General features: G+C 46.8%; 1 protein-coding gene across 1 annotated transcript in view; it reads right to left on the reverse strand.

Moving 5' to 3' along the window:
- The window catches only part of LZTR1 (leucine zipper like post translational regulator 1), a 119779-nt gene extending 100628 nt beyond the window's left edge, over positions 1-19151 (reverse strand). Inside the window, exons 1-5 of the mRNA XM_075324567.1 lie at positions 18096-19151; positions 8348-8410; positions 2352-2408; positions 1962-2041; positions 1403-1511 (exon numbers count right to left, since the gene is read on the reverse strand). Of these exons, the coding sequence (XP_075180682.1) occupies positions 1403-1511; positions 1962-2041; positions 2352-2408; positions 8348-8410; positions 18096-18244 (458 nt within the window). The 5' untranslated portion in view covers positions 18245-19151. The remainder of the gene's footprint in view (positions 1-1402; positions 1512-1961; positions 2042-2351; positions 2409-8347; positions 8411-18095) is intronic.
- Between the last annotated feature and the right edge of the window lie 237 nt (positions 19152-19388).

A 19388-nucleotide genomic window follows, 5' to 3' on the forward strand; every position in this document is an offset into this window, starting at 1 on the left:
AACGGCCGCCGGGCAGAGCCGAGCGTGTCCCTCTGCATGAGTGACATGCGAGGGCAGTGAAACAAACTAGGCCTCCGGCGAAGCCGGGGCCTAAATTTGAGCGGCGAAGCCGACAAGCAGGCACCATCGGCGCGGTTCTCGTGCGACAGCTAGAGAACCCGCCGGAAATGTCAAAAAACACAGCAAGCACACTCTCCCCAAACAAAGCACAGGGACCCCCATACATAAACGTCTCAGGTACTTAGCTGCCGAGACGCAGGGCCAGGTCCCTGGGGATGAGTGCTCCGGTCCAGCAGGGTCCTGAAGGGCTGTGGATGGAGACCGGTCTCCTGCCAGGCATGGAGACCGTGCTGGCTCCCACTTCAAGCCAGAGCCCAGGAGGGATGGTGAAGGAGCGCGGCATGTAAGGCTCCAGCCTTGGAAATCAACCTTAACAACACCGCCGACACAGTGGGGTGAGAAGGGACATGCCGGGAGTCCAGACGTGGACCCGCTTTTTCTTCAAACTCTTTCCAAAAATCAAACAAATCAGATGAGAATGCATGTGTGGATGTATGCCTCCTGAACACAAAGCGATAAACTGGCTGGGTCTGCTCACCAGGGGGTGTATAAGCTCAGAGGGAGGAGCTACACTTTTAAGTGTAGTACTTTGTGTGTCTTCCGGAGGCAGAAGCTAAACACCCCATGGTCTGGGTCTCCCAAAGGAACGATAAAGAAAAAAATATTATACTCACCATCACCACCACTCTCCCGGTGTGCGGTGTTCTCTTCTGATGCTGGCAACTGACCTCAGCGTGTAATCGGCGCAATGCATGATGTCAATACCTTGCAGCCCCAGTTGCAAGCTGAAGTCAGCTGCTGGAATATTCACTGCTCCCCACGGCCGGGATTATACTCATGAGGAGCAGTGAATATTCATTCTCTTTAATAGCGGACACTCGTGATCGCCCAGCCGCTGCAGGACGCCGGCAGCTGGGTGATCATGTTTGCCTGTTATTAAAGAAAATTAATATTCATTGCTCCTCACACCCATAATACCGTGGGTTAAGTGCTGAGAGAAAGGCGAGATTATGGGTGTGGATAGCAGTGAATATTCATTTTCTTTATTACAACACTGTTAGCCCTAGCACTGGCTCCTGCCTCCTGTGACCCTGCTCTTTCTTCTTATGACCTGCTCCACCGCCGTCGCCAACTGCCCCCCCCCTAGCCACAGCCAGGTACATCCGAACTGTATGACAACCCCCACTTTCCTCAAAAAATTTTTTGGGGAAAAGTGCGTCTTGTAGTCTGAAAAATAAGATGCATTTTTATAATGCTAATATTCACTTATATGCGCCATAAATTCCACACTGCTTTCTGCATCTTATTTTATATTAGAGAAAGCTGCATTGTGTTTACTAACCTTCCTTCAATTTTCCATTCTGTCCAGAGGCCAGTCCCAAACTTGTACTCAAAGAGATCATTCTTATTCTTTAGATTGGAATTGGAATAGATGTCACCAGTATAGCCCCCTGGTAATCAAAACAGACAACCCTGGTTAGATATGAGAGTAGTTGTAAATGACAAAAGGTCACTATGAAGAAAACCATATTGTAAATAATCCAATAAACTCTAAGGCTGTGTGCACACTAAGTTTTTATTACTTTTTTTTAATGCGCTTCTTAGTGCAGTTGTCACAAAACTGAAAGCAAATCCTGACGCCAGCAAAGTCAATGAGAAACCTGAAGTGTTGAGTTTTTTGTCCTTGCAGATTTGGTGCAGAAAATAATCTGCAGCATGCCAATTCTTTCAGCATTTTTCACCATTTCAAGCAATGGAAAAAAAAGCATGTAAAAACGCATCAAAAATGCGGCAAAAACACTGCGTTTTTCTTGCTAATAGATGCAGAAATATCTGCATCCAAATACTGAACATGTGCACATGGCCTAAAACTCATATTTCCCAACTTTCAGGCTACTCACCAAACACAAACATGCTGCTCCCATAGACCACAGCAGAATGGTGATATCTTGGTGCTGGGGGAGTTCCTGTAGTAAAAGCCCTGTTTGAAAGACATAATATAAATTGTAGAACGTTCAAAGGTCTCAAATTCACTAACAGATAATCTGATGTGTTTTTTCCCCATAAAGATCCACTTTGAGAAGAATCCTCTTGCCGTGTGACAGCTGTAAAATATCTGACATGCTTCCTATTCTCGCACATGATTTCTTTTTGATATGTAGACACATATGCACAGCATGAAGCGTGTGAATAGAGTGTGGGCATACACCAGGTAAATAAGTGGAAAAATCTACAACACTGAACAGGAGAGTATTACGGGTATGGGCAGTGTACTCGGTCAGGAGCTGTACCTGCACCAGGAGCAGTCCTTCACATCAAATCGCAGCAAGTCATTTAACATGTTCTTCCTGTTGATTATAAAAAATAAATTAATACACATTTCCAAATCATAAACTCCATAAATATTAGACAAAACTGTATTCCAAATAAGTATTGATAGTGTACCCAGACTCATCTATCTCATTTACATTCTAAACCTCTGCTATATTGTCTCCAGACCAGGACAATGTATGCGGTATAATGCACCGACTTTATTTGGCACCTAGAACAGGGAGACGGTAAGATATTCTGTGGGGATCTGATTTTTAGGACCTAATGCAGAGCTGTCTGCTCAGATATCTAAAAATCCCAGTCTCTTGTGTTACAATCTTCAGTGTAACGTTTTATATGTTGCATGTTTTTTTACTATTATTTTTCAGTCTATTCATATTTTTTTTTGAAGGGAATCTGTCAGATTATTTTCTAGTACAATAATAATGTTATGTTTAAATAGGGCTTAAGAAGATCTTTCAGTAAGATTTATTGCACTGCATTATCCTGTTATCTTGTTGTAAGCTCAGTAGAATTCAGTGTGACATAGGGTACCTTCACACTTTAGCGATGCAGCAGCGATCCGACCAGCGATCTGACCTGGTCAGGATCGCTGCTGCATCGCTACATGGTCGCTGGTGAGCTGTCAAACAGGCAGATCTCACCAGCGACCAGCCCCCAGCCAGCAGCGACGTGCAAGCGACGCTGCGCTTGCACGGAGCCGGCGTCTGGAAGCTGCGGACACTGGTAACTAAGGTAAACATCGGATATGGTTACCCGATGTTTACATTAGTTACCAGCGCACACCGCTTAGCTTAGCGCTGGCTCCTTGCTCTCCTAGCTACAGTACACATCGGGTTAATTAACCCGATGTGTAATGCAGCTACATGTGCAGAAAGCAGGGAGCCGCGCACACTGCTTAGCGCTGGCTCCTGGCTCTCCTAGCTACAGTACACATCGGGTTAATTAACCCGATGTGTACAGCAGCTACATGTGCAGAGAGCCGGAGCCGGCAGCACAGGCAGCGTGAGAGCTGCGGAGGCTGGTAACTAAGGTAAATATCGGGTAACCACCTTGGTTACCCGATGTTTATCTTGGTTACAGCTTACCGCAGCTGCCAGATACCGGCTCCTGCTCTCTGCTCGCTTCATTTCGTCGCTCTCTCGCTGTCACACACAGCGATCTGTGTGTCACAGTGGGAGAGCGCCTTTGAAGAAAACGAACCAGGGCTGTGTGTAACGAGCAGCGATCTCGCAGCAGGGGCCAGATCGCTGCTCAGTGTCACACACAGCGAGATCACTAATGAGGTCACTGCTGCGTCACAAAAAGCGTGACTCAGCAGCGATCTCGGCAGCAAGCTCGCTGTGTGTGAAGCACCCCATAGTAAAAAGTCAAGCATATGTAAAGGCCCAGTCACACACAACGACTTACCAGTGATCCCGAAAACGATGCGACCTGATAGGGATCGCTGGTAAGTCGCTGGGAGGTCGCTGGTGAGATGTCACACAGTCAGACCTTACCAACAATGCAGGAATGATACAGGGCGCAGTAGCGACCTGTATAACAATCTCAGCAGTCACTGTGACCCTGTCACACAATGTCTAACACAGCGATGTGTCCTGCCCAGCAGGACATTGCCTTTGAAGAAAATGGCCTGGACCATTCTGCAATGACTAGCGATCTCACAGCAGGGACCTGATCACTGGTAGGTGTCACACATAACAAGATCGCTAACGGAATCGCTACTGCGTCACAGAAACCGTGACTCAGGAGCGATCTCGCTAGCGATCTTATGTGTGACGGTACCTTAAGTACAAACTCTATACTCACTGCCCCTCCTCCCAGTGCTGGTATCAGTTAAAGTAAATCTGAACTGAATATGCACCACTGCCTCACACATAGGGTACCGTCACACTTTAGCGACGCACCAGTGATCCCACCAGCGATCTGGTCAGGATCGCTGGTGCGTCGCTACATGGTCGCTGGTGAGCTGTCAATCAGGCAGATCTCACCAGCGACCAGCCCCCAGCCACACGTGGAAGCGACGCTGCACTTGGTAACTAAGGTAAATATCGGGTAACCAAGGGCTTGGTTACCCGATATTTACGTTGGTTACCAGCGCACACCGCTTAGCTCTGGCTCCCTGCACTCCTAGCCACAGTACACATCAGGTTGGCGGCACGGTGGCTCAGTGGTTAGCACTGCAGTCTTGCAGCGCTGGGGTCCTGGGTTCAAATCCCACCAAGGACACCATCTGCAAGGAGTTTGTATGTTCTCCTCGTGTTTGCGTGGGTTTCCTCCGGGTTCTCCGGTTTCCTCCCACACTCCAAAGACATACAGATAGGGACTTTAGATTGTGAGCCCCAATGGGGACAGTGTTGCAAATGTATGTAAAGCGCTGTGGAATTAATAGCGCTATATAAATGAATAAAATTATTATTATTATTATATTAATAAGCAAACATTTGCTTATTTACCTGATGTGTAACTCCGGCTACGTGTGCAGGGAGCGGGGAGCCAGCACTGGCAGCCTGAGAGCGGCGGACGCTGGTAACGAAAATAAATATCGGGTAATCAAGGAAGGGCGTCCCTTGGTTACCCGATATTTACGTTGGTTACAGCTTACCGCAGGCTGCCAGACGCCGGCTCCCTGCACATTCAGATCGTTGCTCTCTCGCTGTCACACACAACGATATGTGCTTCACAGCGGGAGAGCTGTGTGTAACAAGCAGCGATCTCACAGCAGGGGCCAGATCGCTGCTCAGTGTCACACACAGCGAGATCGCTAAGGAGGTCACTGGTGCGTCACAAAAAACGTGACTCAGCAGCGATCTCAATAGCGATCTCGCTGTGTGTGAAGCACCCCATACTCCCTCCCACCTCTCAGCAGTGATAGTGAATGCTCTGGGAGGTGGGTGTAGGGGGCAGTGAATATGCCAACTGTATTGATTAGCTTGAACAGACACTGAATTCGAAGGCGCCTACAGCAAGATAACAGGATAAGGTAGAACAATAAAACTTAAGGTACCGTCACACTAAGCAACTTACCAGCGATCCCAACAACGATAGGGATCGCTGGTAAGTTGCTAGGAGGTTGCTGGTGAGATGTCACACTGCGACGCTCCAGCGATCCCACCAGCAACCTGACCTGGCAGGGATCACTGGAGCGTGGCTACACGAGTTGCTGGTGAGCTCACCAGCAACCAGTGACCAGCCCCCAGCGCCGCGTGGAAGATGCTGCGCTTGGTAACTAAGGTAAATATCGGTAACCAACCCGATATTTACCTTGGTTACCACCGCACGGAGCTACACGTGCAGAGAGCAGGGAGCAGCGCACACTGAGCGCTGGCTCCTTGCTCTCCTAGCTACAGCACACATCGGGTTAATTACCCGATGTATGCTGCAGCTAAATGTGCACAGAGCAGGGAGCAGCGCACAATGCTTAGCGCTGGCTCCCTGCTCTCCTAGTTACAGCACACATCGGGTTAATTACCTGATGTGTACTGCAGCTAAATGTGAACAGAGCAGGGAGCCGCGCACAATGCTTAGCGCTGGCTCCCTGCTCTCCTAGTTACAGCACACATCGGGTTAATTACCCGATGTGTACTGCAGCTAAATGTGCACAGAGCAGGGAGCCGCGCACAATGCTTAGCGCTGGCTCCCTGCTCTCCTAGTTACAGCACACATCGGGTTAATTAACCCGATGTGTCCTGCAGCTACATGTGCACAGAGCAGGAGCCGGCACTGACAGTCAGAGCGGCGGAGGCTGGTATCGAAGGTAAATATCGGGTAACCAAGGACAGGGCTTCTTGGTTACCCGATGTTTACATTGGTTACCAGCCTCCGCAGAAGCCGGCTCCTGCTGCCTGCACATTTAGTTGTTGCTGTCTCGCTGTCACACACAGCGATCTGTGCTTCACAGCAGGACAGCAACAACTAAAAAATGGCCCAGGACATTCAGCAACAACCAACGACCTCACAGCAGGGGCCAGGTTGTTGCTGGATGTCACACACAGCAACATCGCTAGCAACGTCACAAAACTTGTTCGTTAGCAGCGATGTTGCTAGCGATGTTGCTTAAGGCCCCGTCACACTAAGCAACATCGCTAGCAACATCGCTGCTAACGAACAACTTTTGTGACGTTGCTAGCGATGTTGCTGTGTGTGACATCCAGCAACAACCCGGCCCCTGCTGTGAGGTCGTTGGTTGTTGCTGAATGTCCTGGGCCATTTTTTAGTTGTTGCTGTCCTGCTGTGAAGCACAGATTGCTGTGTGTGACAGCGAGACAGCAACAACTAAATGTGCAGGCAGCAGGAGCCGGCTTCTGCGGAGGCTGGTATCCACAGTAAACATCGGGTAACCAAGAAGCCCTGTCCTTGGTTACCCGATATTTACCTTCGATACCAGCCTCCGCCGCTCTCACTGTCAGTGCCGGCTCCTGCTCTGTGCACATGTAGCTGCAGGACACATCGGGTTAATTAACCCGATGTGTGCTGTAACTAGGAGAGCAAGGAGCCAGCGCTAAGCATTGTGCGCTGCTCCCTGCTCTGTGCACATTTAGCTGTAGCACACATCGGGTAATTAACCCGATGTGTGCTGTAACTAGGAGAGCAAGGAGCCAGCGCTAAGCATTGTGCGCTGCTCCCTGCTCTGTGCACATTTAGCTGCAGCACACATCGGGTAATTAACCCGATGTGTGCTGTAACTAGGAGAGCAGGGAGCCAGCGCTAAGCAGTGTGCGCTGCTCCCTGTTCTCTGCTCTGTTCTGTAGCTCCGTGCACTGGTAACCAAGGTAAATATCGGGTTGGTTACCCGATATTTACCTTAGTTACCAAGCGCAGCATCTTCCACGCGGCGCTGGGGGCTGGTCACTGGTTGCTGGTGAGCTCACCAGCAACTCGTGTAGCCACGCTCCAGCGATCCCTGCCAGGTCAGGTTGCTGGTGGGATCGCTGGAGCGTCGCAGTGTGACATCTCACCAGCAACCTCCTAGCAACTTACCAGCGATCCCTATCGTTGTTGGGATCGCTGGTAAGTTGCTTAGTGTGACTGGACCTTTAGTGTGACGGGGCCTTTACTCATCCTGAAAGGTCTCTTAAGCCCTATTTAAAGATAACATTAGTATTGTTCTACAAAATCACCTGACAAATTCTCTTTAATGAAAATAAATAAATAAAAAAATTGAAGCAGCATCCAACACCTAAGGGAAAAAGAGTAAGATCCTTTATACACCCCTACATCACCTCTGGGCCTTTCTGGTGTGAGGTCGGCCCTATTTGTACTTGTCGGGACACTGAGCCAGTGACCCGTTGGGGTTGATATAGCCATTTACTTGTACTTAATTGACTGTGTGGTTATCTGAGTGATTTAATACAGTATATAGAACAGATAATAAGGGTCAAAAACCAAAGTAGTAATAATCTCAATTTTCTGACTAGAATGATTAGGTGTCTGTTTAGAATAGTCTAATTCTATAATAATACATTTCATAAAAATCAATCCCCAGGAATAAGTGAGGTACCCCTTCATTTTATTTCACAATTACAAGACCGGGTAGATGTGCGGTCCATGTCCCCGATGTGCCACCTATACATGAACTCCGGCAGAACAAAGCAAGCGGCCAGGGATGGATTCTAAAATCAACACTACATTTTTGGACACCACATATCTAAACCTGCACGCCCATTAACATCCACGCCTGCCTGGGCTCTGTGTTTTTAGTAAGGAGCAGTGAACAATGGATTGGGCATGATGAATACCAATATGCTTTCATGCCACAAAAATTTGCAGCCGTGGAATGTAGGGACATTTAATTTGTATGTAATTTGCGATCTTTAGCATCAGCGTGATTTACAGGACATTCTCGCAATTAATTGCATTGCCATTACATATATACATATACACACCTCCTTGCCCAATTAGTGATTTACATAATGTTGCAAACTGGTATAAAGAAGAATGGACTGTCATCACTTACCCGTTATCACCACCAAAGACGTAAATGGCGTCCTTGTAAGCCACAACTGTATGTTTACTTCGCCTGTAAAACACAGAGACATGGGCACTTTGGGCTTCTGCACACAGTTAAGAAATGACCAGAAAAGTCCAGGTCTGCTCCTGGCAGGGAACAAAGCTACTCATCATTGTTTCTTTTGCTCATCAAACACATCTGCAGAGAACTCTCTCCTGTTCCTCCCCATACACGCTGGGCCAAGCATGTGCATGTTCCTAATAATGGTGGTGACTTACCGACCCAAGAATAAAAGAACCTGGTACGTTAAAAACCAATTGGCCAATCTTTGTCTCCCATGACATCTACAAATGGGGAACCCCTTCTCATAAACAACTGATGGCTGGCAGATGTGGAGACTCTTGTGTCAATCCCAAACTGGACATAGATCTCCCGGGACAGATAGCGACATCTGAGGATTATAGATAAATGAACTATGGCTGGGACTCTACTACTTTGTGTCCTTCATGGCCTTTAGGGGTACTTCACACACAGCGAGATCGCTACTGAGATCGCTGCTGAGTCACGGTTTTTGTGACCTCATTAGCGATCTCGCTGTGTGTGACACTGAGCAGCGATCTGGCCCCTGCTGTGAGATCGCTGCTCGTTACACACAGCCCTGGTTCGTTTTTTTATTGTTGCTCTCCCGCTGATAAGCACACATCGCTGTGTGTGACAGCGAGAGAGCAACAATCCTGAATGTGCAGGGAGCAGGAGTCTGACAGCCTGCGGTAAGCTGTAACCAAGGTAAACATCGGGTAACCAAGGTGGTTACCCGATATTTACCTTCGTTTCCAGCCTCCGCAGCTCTCACGCTGCCAGTGCCGGCTCCTGCTCCCTGCACACGCTAAGCGAAGCGGTGTGCGCTGGTAACTAAGGTAAACATCGGGTAACCAAACCCGATGTTTACCTTAGTTACCAGTGTCCGCAGCTTCCAGACGCCGGCTCCGTGCAAGTGCAGTGTCGCTTGCACGTCGCTGCTGGCTGGGGGCTGGTCACTGGCGAGATCTGTCTGTTTGACAGCTCACCAGCGACCATGTAGCGATGCAGCAGCGATCCTGACCAGGTCAGATCGCTGGTGGGATCGCTGCTGCGTCGCTAAAGTGTGACGGTACCCTTAGTCATTACTCAAAATGGATAATCTGGGTTAAATGTATGCCAGAACATTACCCCATAACATGGGGTTAACTTTAGTCCCTTATTCCCAGTGAAGGAAAATCTTACTTATATCTAAGAGGTATTCACATCTCCAAGATCCTATCCCAATATATAGTAGGTGTAATAATACAATTATCAAATACCCCCAATTAGAAATGTAATATAGTTCTCCTCATACAGCTATGTCTCTTACCTCATGTGCAAGGCATTGCAGCTTAGGTATCCATAGTTACGACCACTCATATCCGGACAGTAAGTTGATCTTCGTCAAAATCATGGATACCTAAGCTGCAATGCCCTGCACATTAGGTAAGAGAAATGGCAATATCAGGAGGACTACTTAGCAATATTTGCTTATATTATTACTATGCCTACTAAATATTGGGATAGGATCTTGGAGATGGGAATACTCCTTTAAGCACACCAAGAGATTTTGGAAAATTTCATACTACTAACTTTGTGGTAACAGTTTGGGGTAGATACTTTTCTGCACCCATGATTGTGCCCCAGTGCACTGATCGCAGCCCCTTAAGGCTCTGTGCGCACTGGGAAATGGAATTTTCTTGAGAAAATTCCGCATCCTCTCAAAGTTTACCGCACCCGCGGTAAAAAACCGCGGGAAACCGCACCCGAAAACCGCATGCGGTTTGCCGCGGCTTTACCGCGGTATTATTCGCGGTATTGCCGCGGTTTTGCCGCGTGCGGGTTGGGATGTGCTTTATTGCATTCAATGCAATAAAGCACATTGAAGAAAAAAAAAAAAATACATTTAATTCTGATAGTAGATAGACAGAAGAATAGATAGAGGGATAGATAGATAGATAGACAGACAGAGGGATAGATAGATAGATGACAGATCGCTGCATTTCCCACGGTCGGCAGTGAGTTCACATTACCGGCCGTGGGAAATGACCGATAATTACCTCTGCTGTCTGCTGCATTCAGCCTGTCTGTGACAGTCGCGGCTGGATGGAAGCAGTGCAGGACGTCGGAGCCGGAGCTGTGGATGTCGGAGCGGTGGATTACGCCGGAGCTTTGGTGCGGGAGGGGTTAATAAAATGGTGAACGAGGCTTGTTGGTTTTATTTAAAATAAAGGATTTTTCGGTGTCTGTGTTTTTTCACTTTACTTACGGGTTGATCATGTCAGCTGTCTCATAGACGCTGCCATGATCAAGCCTGGGGTTAATGGCGGTGGTCCCCCATCACCATTAACCCCTTGTATAACCTTGTCACCACTGCTACACGGTGGCAAGAAGAGCCGAGGACACGCCGGCAGTGCCGCATAATGGATGCGACAGTGCCGGGGCAGCTGCGGCTGATATTCTCGGCTGCCGGAGGGGGAGTGAGGCGGGGGACATTACCCCTGCCCCTCTCCCTCCCCAGCCTGAGAATACCGGGCCGCCGCTGTGTGCTTACCTCGGCTGGACGGTGAATATACAGCGGAGCACACGTGTTTTTTTTCCTATATTTCCGTTTTCTTTCTATGTGTGTTCTATGTGTCTGTGTCTGTGTGATCTATGTCTGTGATGTGTGTTCTGTGTCTGATGTGTGTGTGTTTACTCTCTGCACGGCTTCCTGTTCCTGTAATGACATCACTTCCCTGCAAAACCGCAAGCAAGTGATGCACATTACCGGAGGTAAACCGCAAAATACCGCAGGGAATAACGCAGGAAAACGCAGTGAACCGCACAGAATTTGCTGCCTGCGTTATTCCCTGCGGGATTTCATGATTAACATTGAGTCAATGGAGTGAAATCCCGCAGCGATGTGCGGAAAAGAAGTGACATGCACTTGTTTTTGCTGCGGGATTCCCGCAGCAAAACATGCAGCTGTCAAATTCCGCCCAGTGCGCACAGGATTTTTTTTCTCCATAGGATTTGCTGGTGATTCACTGCAGAGATGTTATGAACATTTTCTGCAGCGAAACATGCAGCAAATCCGCGGCAAAATCCGCGAAAAATCCGGTAAGTGCGCACATAGCCTAAAGGGGTATTGTCACGTTGCCTCTGAGCAGCATACATTTTCCTTACTTCCTGGCAGGTTGGGCTCTCCTCAGAGTATTTTAGAGGAAAATACTGCAATCATGCTGCCAGGTTCTGATTTCTGCTGCAGTTTGGAAAAACATGAATCAGGCGACGGGTTGTCTTGAAATAATGTTTTAGTGAATAGTGACAGCCAGAGAGGGAAGAAGAGAGGAGCCCGATAACGTGTGACTGGTTGGAAATCGGACAGTGAACTGGACAAAGAGCAGGAGGAGAGGGGAGCCATACTAAAGGGTACTTTACACGCTGCGACATCGCTAGCGATCTCATTAGCGATGTAAAATTCTAGATCGCAAGTGCGATCTTTCGGGATCGCACGTGCGTAAAATGACCTATGTGCGATCCCGAAAGATCGCACTTGCGATCTAGAATTTCACATCGCTAATGAGATCGCTAGTGATGTCGTAGTGTGTAAAGTACCCTTAAGAGTCTTAGGAGATCATTTCCTGGGTATTATTATTTTTTCTCTTTCAGTGGCCAGATCATCAGGACTGAGGATGGTGACAAGGGTGTACACACTTTAGAACTGTGGAGGGAGTGACAAATGTGGAGTCATTTGAATTATCATAGTGAGGTGAAGCTTGTTGGACAAAGAGCAGAAATAAGAGGATTTAAGCATAAGAACATAGGAATGAAGTTTTCTCCACATACGTTTTACATACCTAGAAAACCACTTTAAAAAAAAAAACAAAAAACATTTTAGTAGGGTGTGCCATAGTCGGTGTGTTCTACAGGTAGGAGGTGATGCTTTATAAATTGTAATGTTTCACAGATAAATAGGGACAGGAGAGGGAGGAGAATGGGGACAATGACTAGATTGTTTACAACTTAGGCTACATTCACACTTTCGTTGTTTTGCATCAGTCACAATCCGTTTTGTGACTGATGTGATGGATGCGTTGGAGATTGTGGTACAACTGATGGGACTGATCCGTTAAAAAAACTGATCCGTTGTAGCAGTTTGTACCAGAATCCAGCTGTGGCCGCGGGTAACCTAAGTGACGTCACCGCTGACAGAGCGACTCACTTCAGTTGCTCCGTGGAGTTCACAGCGGTCCTATACTGCTTCAGATGTAGCAGAGCTGAAAGCGTCATGGGACCTCGTGTGGATTACGCCAGACCTGGAGGGGTGTTTGGGGATTAATTAAGTGGTGAAAGAGGGTGTTTTTTTTCTCTTATTTCAAATAAAGTATTTTTTCAGGTGTTTATGTTTATTTAGTTTCACTTACAGGTTAAATCATTGCGGGTGCCCAGATGCCTGCCATGATTAACCTAGGACTTAGTGGCAGCTATGGGCTGCCATTAACTCCTTAATACCCCGATTGTCAACGCACCAGGGAAATTCAGGATGAGCCGGGTAGAGTCCCGGGACTGTCGCATCTAATGGATGCAGCAATTCCGGGCACTGCTGGCTGATATTTTTAGGCTGGGGGGCTCCCCATAACGTGGGGCTCCCCATCCTGAGAATACCAGCCTTCAGCCGTGTGGCTTTACCCTGGATGGTATCAAAATTGGAGGGGACCGCACGTCGGTTTTTTAAAATTATTTATTGTACTGCACGATATAGACCCTCCCACTGGCGACTGATTGGTTGCAGTGAGACAGCTGTCACTCAGCGTGGGGGCGGGTCTGACTGCAACCAATCATAGGCGCTGGTGGGGGAGGGAAACAGTGAATACGCGATGGAATAATGAGCAGCCGGCATTTTCAAAAGCAGGAAAAGCCGCCGGGGCAGTGTGACAGCTGTGCAGCGCAGCGCCGGTGATCGGTGAATATGAGAGAGGGGGAGAGAGAGAGACCGACATCGACAGATATATTTTCTAACCAGAAAGGAAACATTGAGCATGTTCTGTTGCTAAAAGATGGAACCGCCGCTGGAATTGGACGGATTCAGGCGCCCATAGGCTTCCATTATAACCGACGGAATCCTGCGCACTGAGTTTTTTCTACGCTACAAAAAATGTTACATTCTGCGTTGCTTCCGCCCGGCGGTTAGTCATTCCATGACTGAGCAGTCACATAGCGGATGCAACGCAGGACCATCAGTTGCAATCCGTCCTTAATACAAGGCTATGGGGAAAAAACGGAATCCTGCAAAATGTTTGCAGTATTCCGTATGTCCTCAAGGCGACGGATTGTGACTGATGCAAAACAACGGAAGTGTGAATGTAGCCTTACTGGATGTTAATGGCATGACGTTTTCTGAGTGTGTGATATATAGGGGGAGGTCTCGAGAGGAGTGAGAAATCTTAAATGGATTGTCCAGTACTTGTCAACCTCAGCTTAAAGTGCACCAATCACCAGGATTTTCCTATATAACCTAAAGCCAGTGCTATACTGGAACTATCATGTTTATTCTATAGATATCTATAGTGGTCATCTAGGATATATAGGTTTTGAAACACAGGCAAGTAAATTTTGTAAAATGATCAGTTTTTTGATAGGCAGCAGCTGTCGATCAGCTGATTGCTGGGGTGAGTTTTCATAGTGATTCCTGCCCTCCTGCCTGTAGTTCCTCCCCCGATCTGTTATTTATACTAATTCTATTATGGAATCGTTTACTAAGTGCTAGAAGGACATGTGCTGATGTCATAGCCATGTGATCAGAAGGGACGGGGCCTCAGCCAACAGAAAAATAATGTTCCTTCCTGGTATCAGCTATGTTGGCTGAGGCCATGCCCCTTCTGGTCACATGGGTATGACATCGCACAGGTCCTTCTAGTCAGTTGGTAAAACAATTCAAACAATTCTATAATAGAATTATCATGATTAACAGGGAGGATGAACAAGCAGGGGAGTGGGAATCACTGATACCCCACCCAATCTGTCAGCTGATCGGCAGCTGCTGTCATTCAAAAAGCTACTCATTTTACAAACTTGACTTGCTTGTGTTTCAAAACCTATATATCCTAGCTGACAACTATAGGTATATATAGAATCAGCCTGATAGTGCCAGTATAACACTGGCTTTAGGTTATATACGAAAATACAAGTGATTGGTGCGCTTTAACCCTTTCACGACCGGCCGATTTTTCGCTTTCCGTTTTTTTTTTTCGCCATTCTTTTTCTGAGAGACGTAACTTTTTTATTTTTCAGTCAATATGGTCATGTGAGGGCTCATTTTTTGCGGAACGAGCTGTACTTTTAAATGAAACCATCAGTTTTACCATATTGTGTACTAGAAAATGGCAAAAAAATTCCAAATGCTGAAAAATTGCAAAAAAAGTGCGATAGCACTATGGTTTTTGAGATATTTTATTCACTGTGTTCACTATATGGTAAAACTGATGTGTGGGTGTGATGCCTCAGGTCAGTGCGAGTTCGTAGACACCAAACATGTATAGGTTTACTTTTATATAAGGGGTTAAAAAAAAATCGGAAGTTTGTCCGAAAAAAGTGGTGCACGTTTTACGCCATATTCCGTGACCCGTAGCGTTCTCATTTTTCGGGATCTTAGGCTCAATGACGGCTTATTTTTTGCGTCTCGAGCTGACGTTTTTAACGGTACCATTTTTGCGCAGATGCTACGTTTTGATCGCCTCTTATTGCATTTTGCGCAAAAGTTGTGGCGACAAAAAAACGTCGTTTTGGCGTTTGGAATTTTTTTGCCGCTACGCCGTTTACTGATCAGATTAATTGATTTTATATTTTGATAGATCGGGCGTTTCTGAACGCGGCGATACCAAATGTGTGTATATTTTTTATTTTTTTAACCCTTTAATTTTCAATGGGGCGAATGGGGGGTGATTTGAACTTTTAGGTTTTTTTGTTTTTTTTTAATTTTTTAAAACTTATTTTTTTACTTTTTTTTTTTATTTTACTAGTCCCCCTAGGGGGCTATTGCGATCAGCATTCCGATCGCTCTGCAGTATCTGCTGATCACAGCTGGAAGGCTGTAAACAGCAGATACGCTGTCTTTCTCTTTTGCTGTGCCCCGGGCACAGCGAAAGTGAAACCAATTCATGTGTAGTACAGGAGTCATCACATGACCCTGTGCTACCATGACAACTATCGGGAGTCACGTGATCGCGTCACGTGACTTCCGGTTTCGGCGGTAAGTAAAACTTTACCGCGATCGCGCTTATAATGGCGCTGTCATGTATTGACAGCGCCATATAAGGGGTTAATCGGCACGAGCAGATAACGATTCTGCTCGTGCCTAGCAGGCACACATCTCAGCTGTGAAAATCAGCTGAGATGTGTGCCGATCGCGGCATGCTGCCGCCGGAGGACCGCGGGCAGTAAGATTATGTCATTTAGGACGTAATTTTACGGCCCGCGGTCGTTAAGGGGTTAATCACTTCAGGGACGCATTTAAAATAATAACCATGGCTACTCCGCTCCTGCATTGACACCGTTTGGCTACATGCGCACACTACAGTTTTTTCTGTACACAAACTGCAACCAAAACTGCACCTCGTCAGAGAGAGTCTGGAAATGTAAAAAAATGCTTATAATGTAGGTGTGTTTTTGGTGCGTTTTTTATGCGTTTTGTGACAAATGTTGACAAAAACGCTAGAAGAATGAACATGCTGCATTTTTTTTCCCACAAACTTTAAACAAAAAAATGCTGACAAACTAATGTGTGCACAGCAAATCTGACTTCTCATAGACTTTGCTGGGAAGTCAGATGTCAGAAAGTTCTGACAACAAAACTGCAGCCAAAAAAACGCAACAAAAAAATGCATGTAGCCTTACAGCTGTCAGTGGCACTATTCCTGGCAGGTCATGTGACAATGATGCTTCAAGGGTCTGCTGCAGCCAATCAGGTGCTGACTGGCTGGAGATTGGATGAGTGGACTTCCAATCTGCTGAAATAATAAAGCCTGCAGCCGACTTGTGTCCCATGGTTGTCACGTGACCTGACAAAAATAGCGGTGCTGACATTGCTGGAACGGTGCCACTACTGAAGGTGAATATCCATGGTTTTTACTTTAAATGGAGCCCTTAAGTGATTAAGCAAGGGATGGCAAAAGAAAGTTCAGCTAAGAGAGCAGAAGAATTAGCAAGGTCAGATGATGACCGGGTCCAGTGTGCTCCCATCTATCTGTGTAGGAGGTTAGAGATAGAAATCAGTTGTAGATGAGTAGAATGGGTTCTGGAGATCAGTACACACAGGGCACTTGCAGGGAGAAGGGGTGGGGGATGCGGAATATTTGCCACAAATCCCGGCATACAAGTCAGACACTACAACACAATGAAAACAAAAAAAACAAAAAAGTGAGCCGGAGTATGAGATGGTATACATGGAGCTTGTGAGCTCATGTTCACACTGGCCATGAGACAAAGAGAAACCAAGGAAAAAATTGTGAAAGCATACCCTGCTGTAACTAAATAAAAGCATAGTGCATATAAACATAGGGTACTTAGTAAACACTGTTTTTGATCAAAAAAAGTATAAAGCCATCCCACCAAACGTCAAGGTGTACCCAGTTGGGACAGTACCTACACTCTCTAATATTAAAACCTTACCATGGGTCTAAAATAGGCCTCAATGTGGCTGAGGGCGACCGGGTCCCAACAGGACACACAGTCAGGGGGATGCACAGAATGAAATGTCCAATGGTTTCTCTTTGTCTCATGGCCAGTGTGAACATGGTCTCACAAGTTCCATGTATACCATCTCATACTCCGGCTCACTTTTTTGTTTTTATGTATTTTTTTTGTATTCAGTACAAACAGGGAGTGGCCCCCTTCTCCGTGAGCTGGACATTTCGCTCTCGGCCCTTAGGCTATGTGCGCACGTTGCTTTTTACCTGCTTTTTTGCTGCTTTTTCTTCTGCGCTGTTTAATGCCAAAATGGATGTGTTCTTCTATTCAAGCAAAGTCTATGGGAATTTGGGTTTCTTGTTCACACTATGTTGTTCAAAATGCTGCCTTTTTGTGGCAGAACTTTGGTCAAAAACTCAGCTTTTCAAAGAAGCAACATGTCAATTTTTTTTGCCATTTGGGTTTTGCACTGCAAAGCTGAGTTTTTGACCAAAGTTCTGCCCCAAAAAGGCAGCATTTTGAACAACATAGTGTGAACAAGAAACCCAAATTCCCATAGACTTTGCTTGAATAGAAGAACACATCCATTTTGGCATTAAACAGCGCAGAAGAAAAAGCAGCAAAAAAGCAGGTAAAAAGCAGGTAAAAAGCAACGTGCGCACATACCCTTAGCCACATTGAGGCCTATTTTAGACCCATGGTAAGGTTTTAATATTAGAGAGTGTAGGTACTATCCCAACTGGGTACACCTTGGCGTTTGGTGGGATAGCTTTATGCTTTTTTTTTATCAAAAACAGTGTTTACTAAGTACCCTATGTTTATATGCACTATGCTTTCATTTAGTTACAGCAGGGTATGCTTTCACAATTTTTCCCTTGGTTTCACTACAACACAATGCCAGAACTGTAGGATCATACTGTGAGCTCCAGGCTTTGCACACCTAACATACATACAGCACACATCAATCATCTCTACACATGTCCTACACGTGGGTTAAATAGCGCCTGCAGCATAGCTGGCTTACCTGGCCCCCACAAACTCATCACAGGGCAGCAGCCTCCTCCAACGGTGAACACTCTCAAAGGGCCCGAAATTGAGAGTCAAGTACTCCACACTGTCCGAGCAGCTGTGGTCGAAATCTACACTGGGGGCCACCTTGGACTTACACGCCATTGGGATTACTACAAGCACTGACCCTGTCTACAGTATACAGGGTGACAATGTCTGCTGGCCTCCCCCAGCACGGACCTTAATGTACAAGGTGATGGCCACTGGCCTCCCCCAGCAATGACCCTTCTACATACAATGTACAGGGAGGTGATGGCCACTGGCCTCCCCCAACACTAACCTTCCTGTATTCAATGTACAAGGAGATGGCTGCTGCTGTCCCCTAGCACTGAACCTCTTGTATACAATGTAAAAGGTGATGGCAGCTGCTGCCCTCCCTCAGGACTGACCCTCCTGTATATAATATACAGGGAGGTGATGGCTGCTGCTTTCCCCCAGCACTATCCCTCCTTTATATAATATACAGGGAGGTGATGGCTGCTGCTTTCCCCCAGCACTATCCCTCCTTTATATAATGCTCTACCCCAGCACTGACCCTCTTGTATAGACAGTACAGGGAGGTGATGGCTGCTGCTCTCCCCCAGCACTGACCCTCCTGTATACAATATAGAGAGGTGATGGCTGCTGCTCTCCCCCAGCACTATCCCTCCTTTATATAATATACAGGGAGGTGATGGCTGCTGCTGTCCCCCAGCACTATCCCTCCTTTATATAATGCTCTACCCCAACACTGACCCTCTTGTATAGACAGTACAAGGAGGTGATGGCTGCTGCTCTCCCCCAGCCCTGGCCCTCCTACATGCAATGTGGAGGAAGATGATGACTGCTGCTCTCCCCTCACATCCCAGCCATTATTTACTATAGCGGTGTAACCCCATGTCTAGCGCCAGGCCACTACCGGGCACGCAATGCAGGCACCCTGAACACCGCCGCCATTGAAGTCTCAATAAACTCCACCAGGAAGAAAAAAATAAATACAGGAGCGGCCGCTGCATTAGCCGACAGGAAGCCAGCGGAAACAACCGGAAGTGGGGATAGAACGTCTCAGGCTGCAACTGAACTCTATGGTAAAGAGGTAAGACGTGTTCTGCAGCGACATCTAGTGTTCAAAAATCAAACTGCGGCTACGATCTTTGGACTGGTTTTACATTTCTGATGCTCTGGGTTTTCTTATGTTTCAAAGTTATAAAATATCACCTGGTTATAAAAATATGTCTTATAATAAACGCCACTAATTCCAAACACTGAT

Source organism: Anomaloglossus baeobatrachus, chromosome 1 (genome assembly GCF_048569485.1).
Source record: "Anomaloglossus baeobatrachus isolate aAnoBae1 chromosome 1, aAnoBae1.hap1, whole genome shotgun sequence".
NCBI classification, from domain to species: domain Eukaryota; kingdom Metazoa; phylum Chordata; class Amphibia; order Anura; family Aromobatidae; genus Anomaloglossus; species Anomaloglossus baeobatrachus.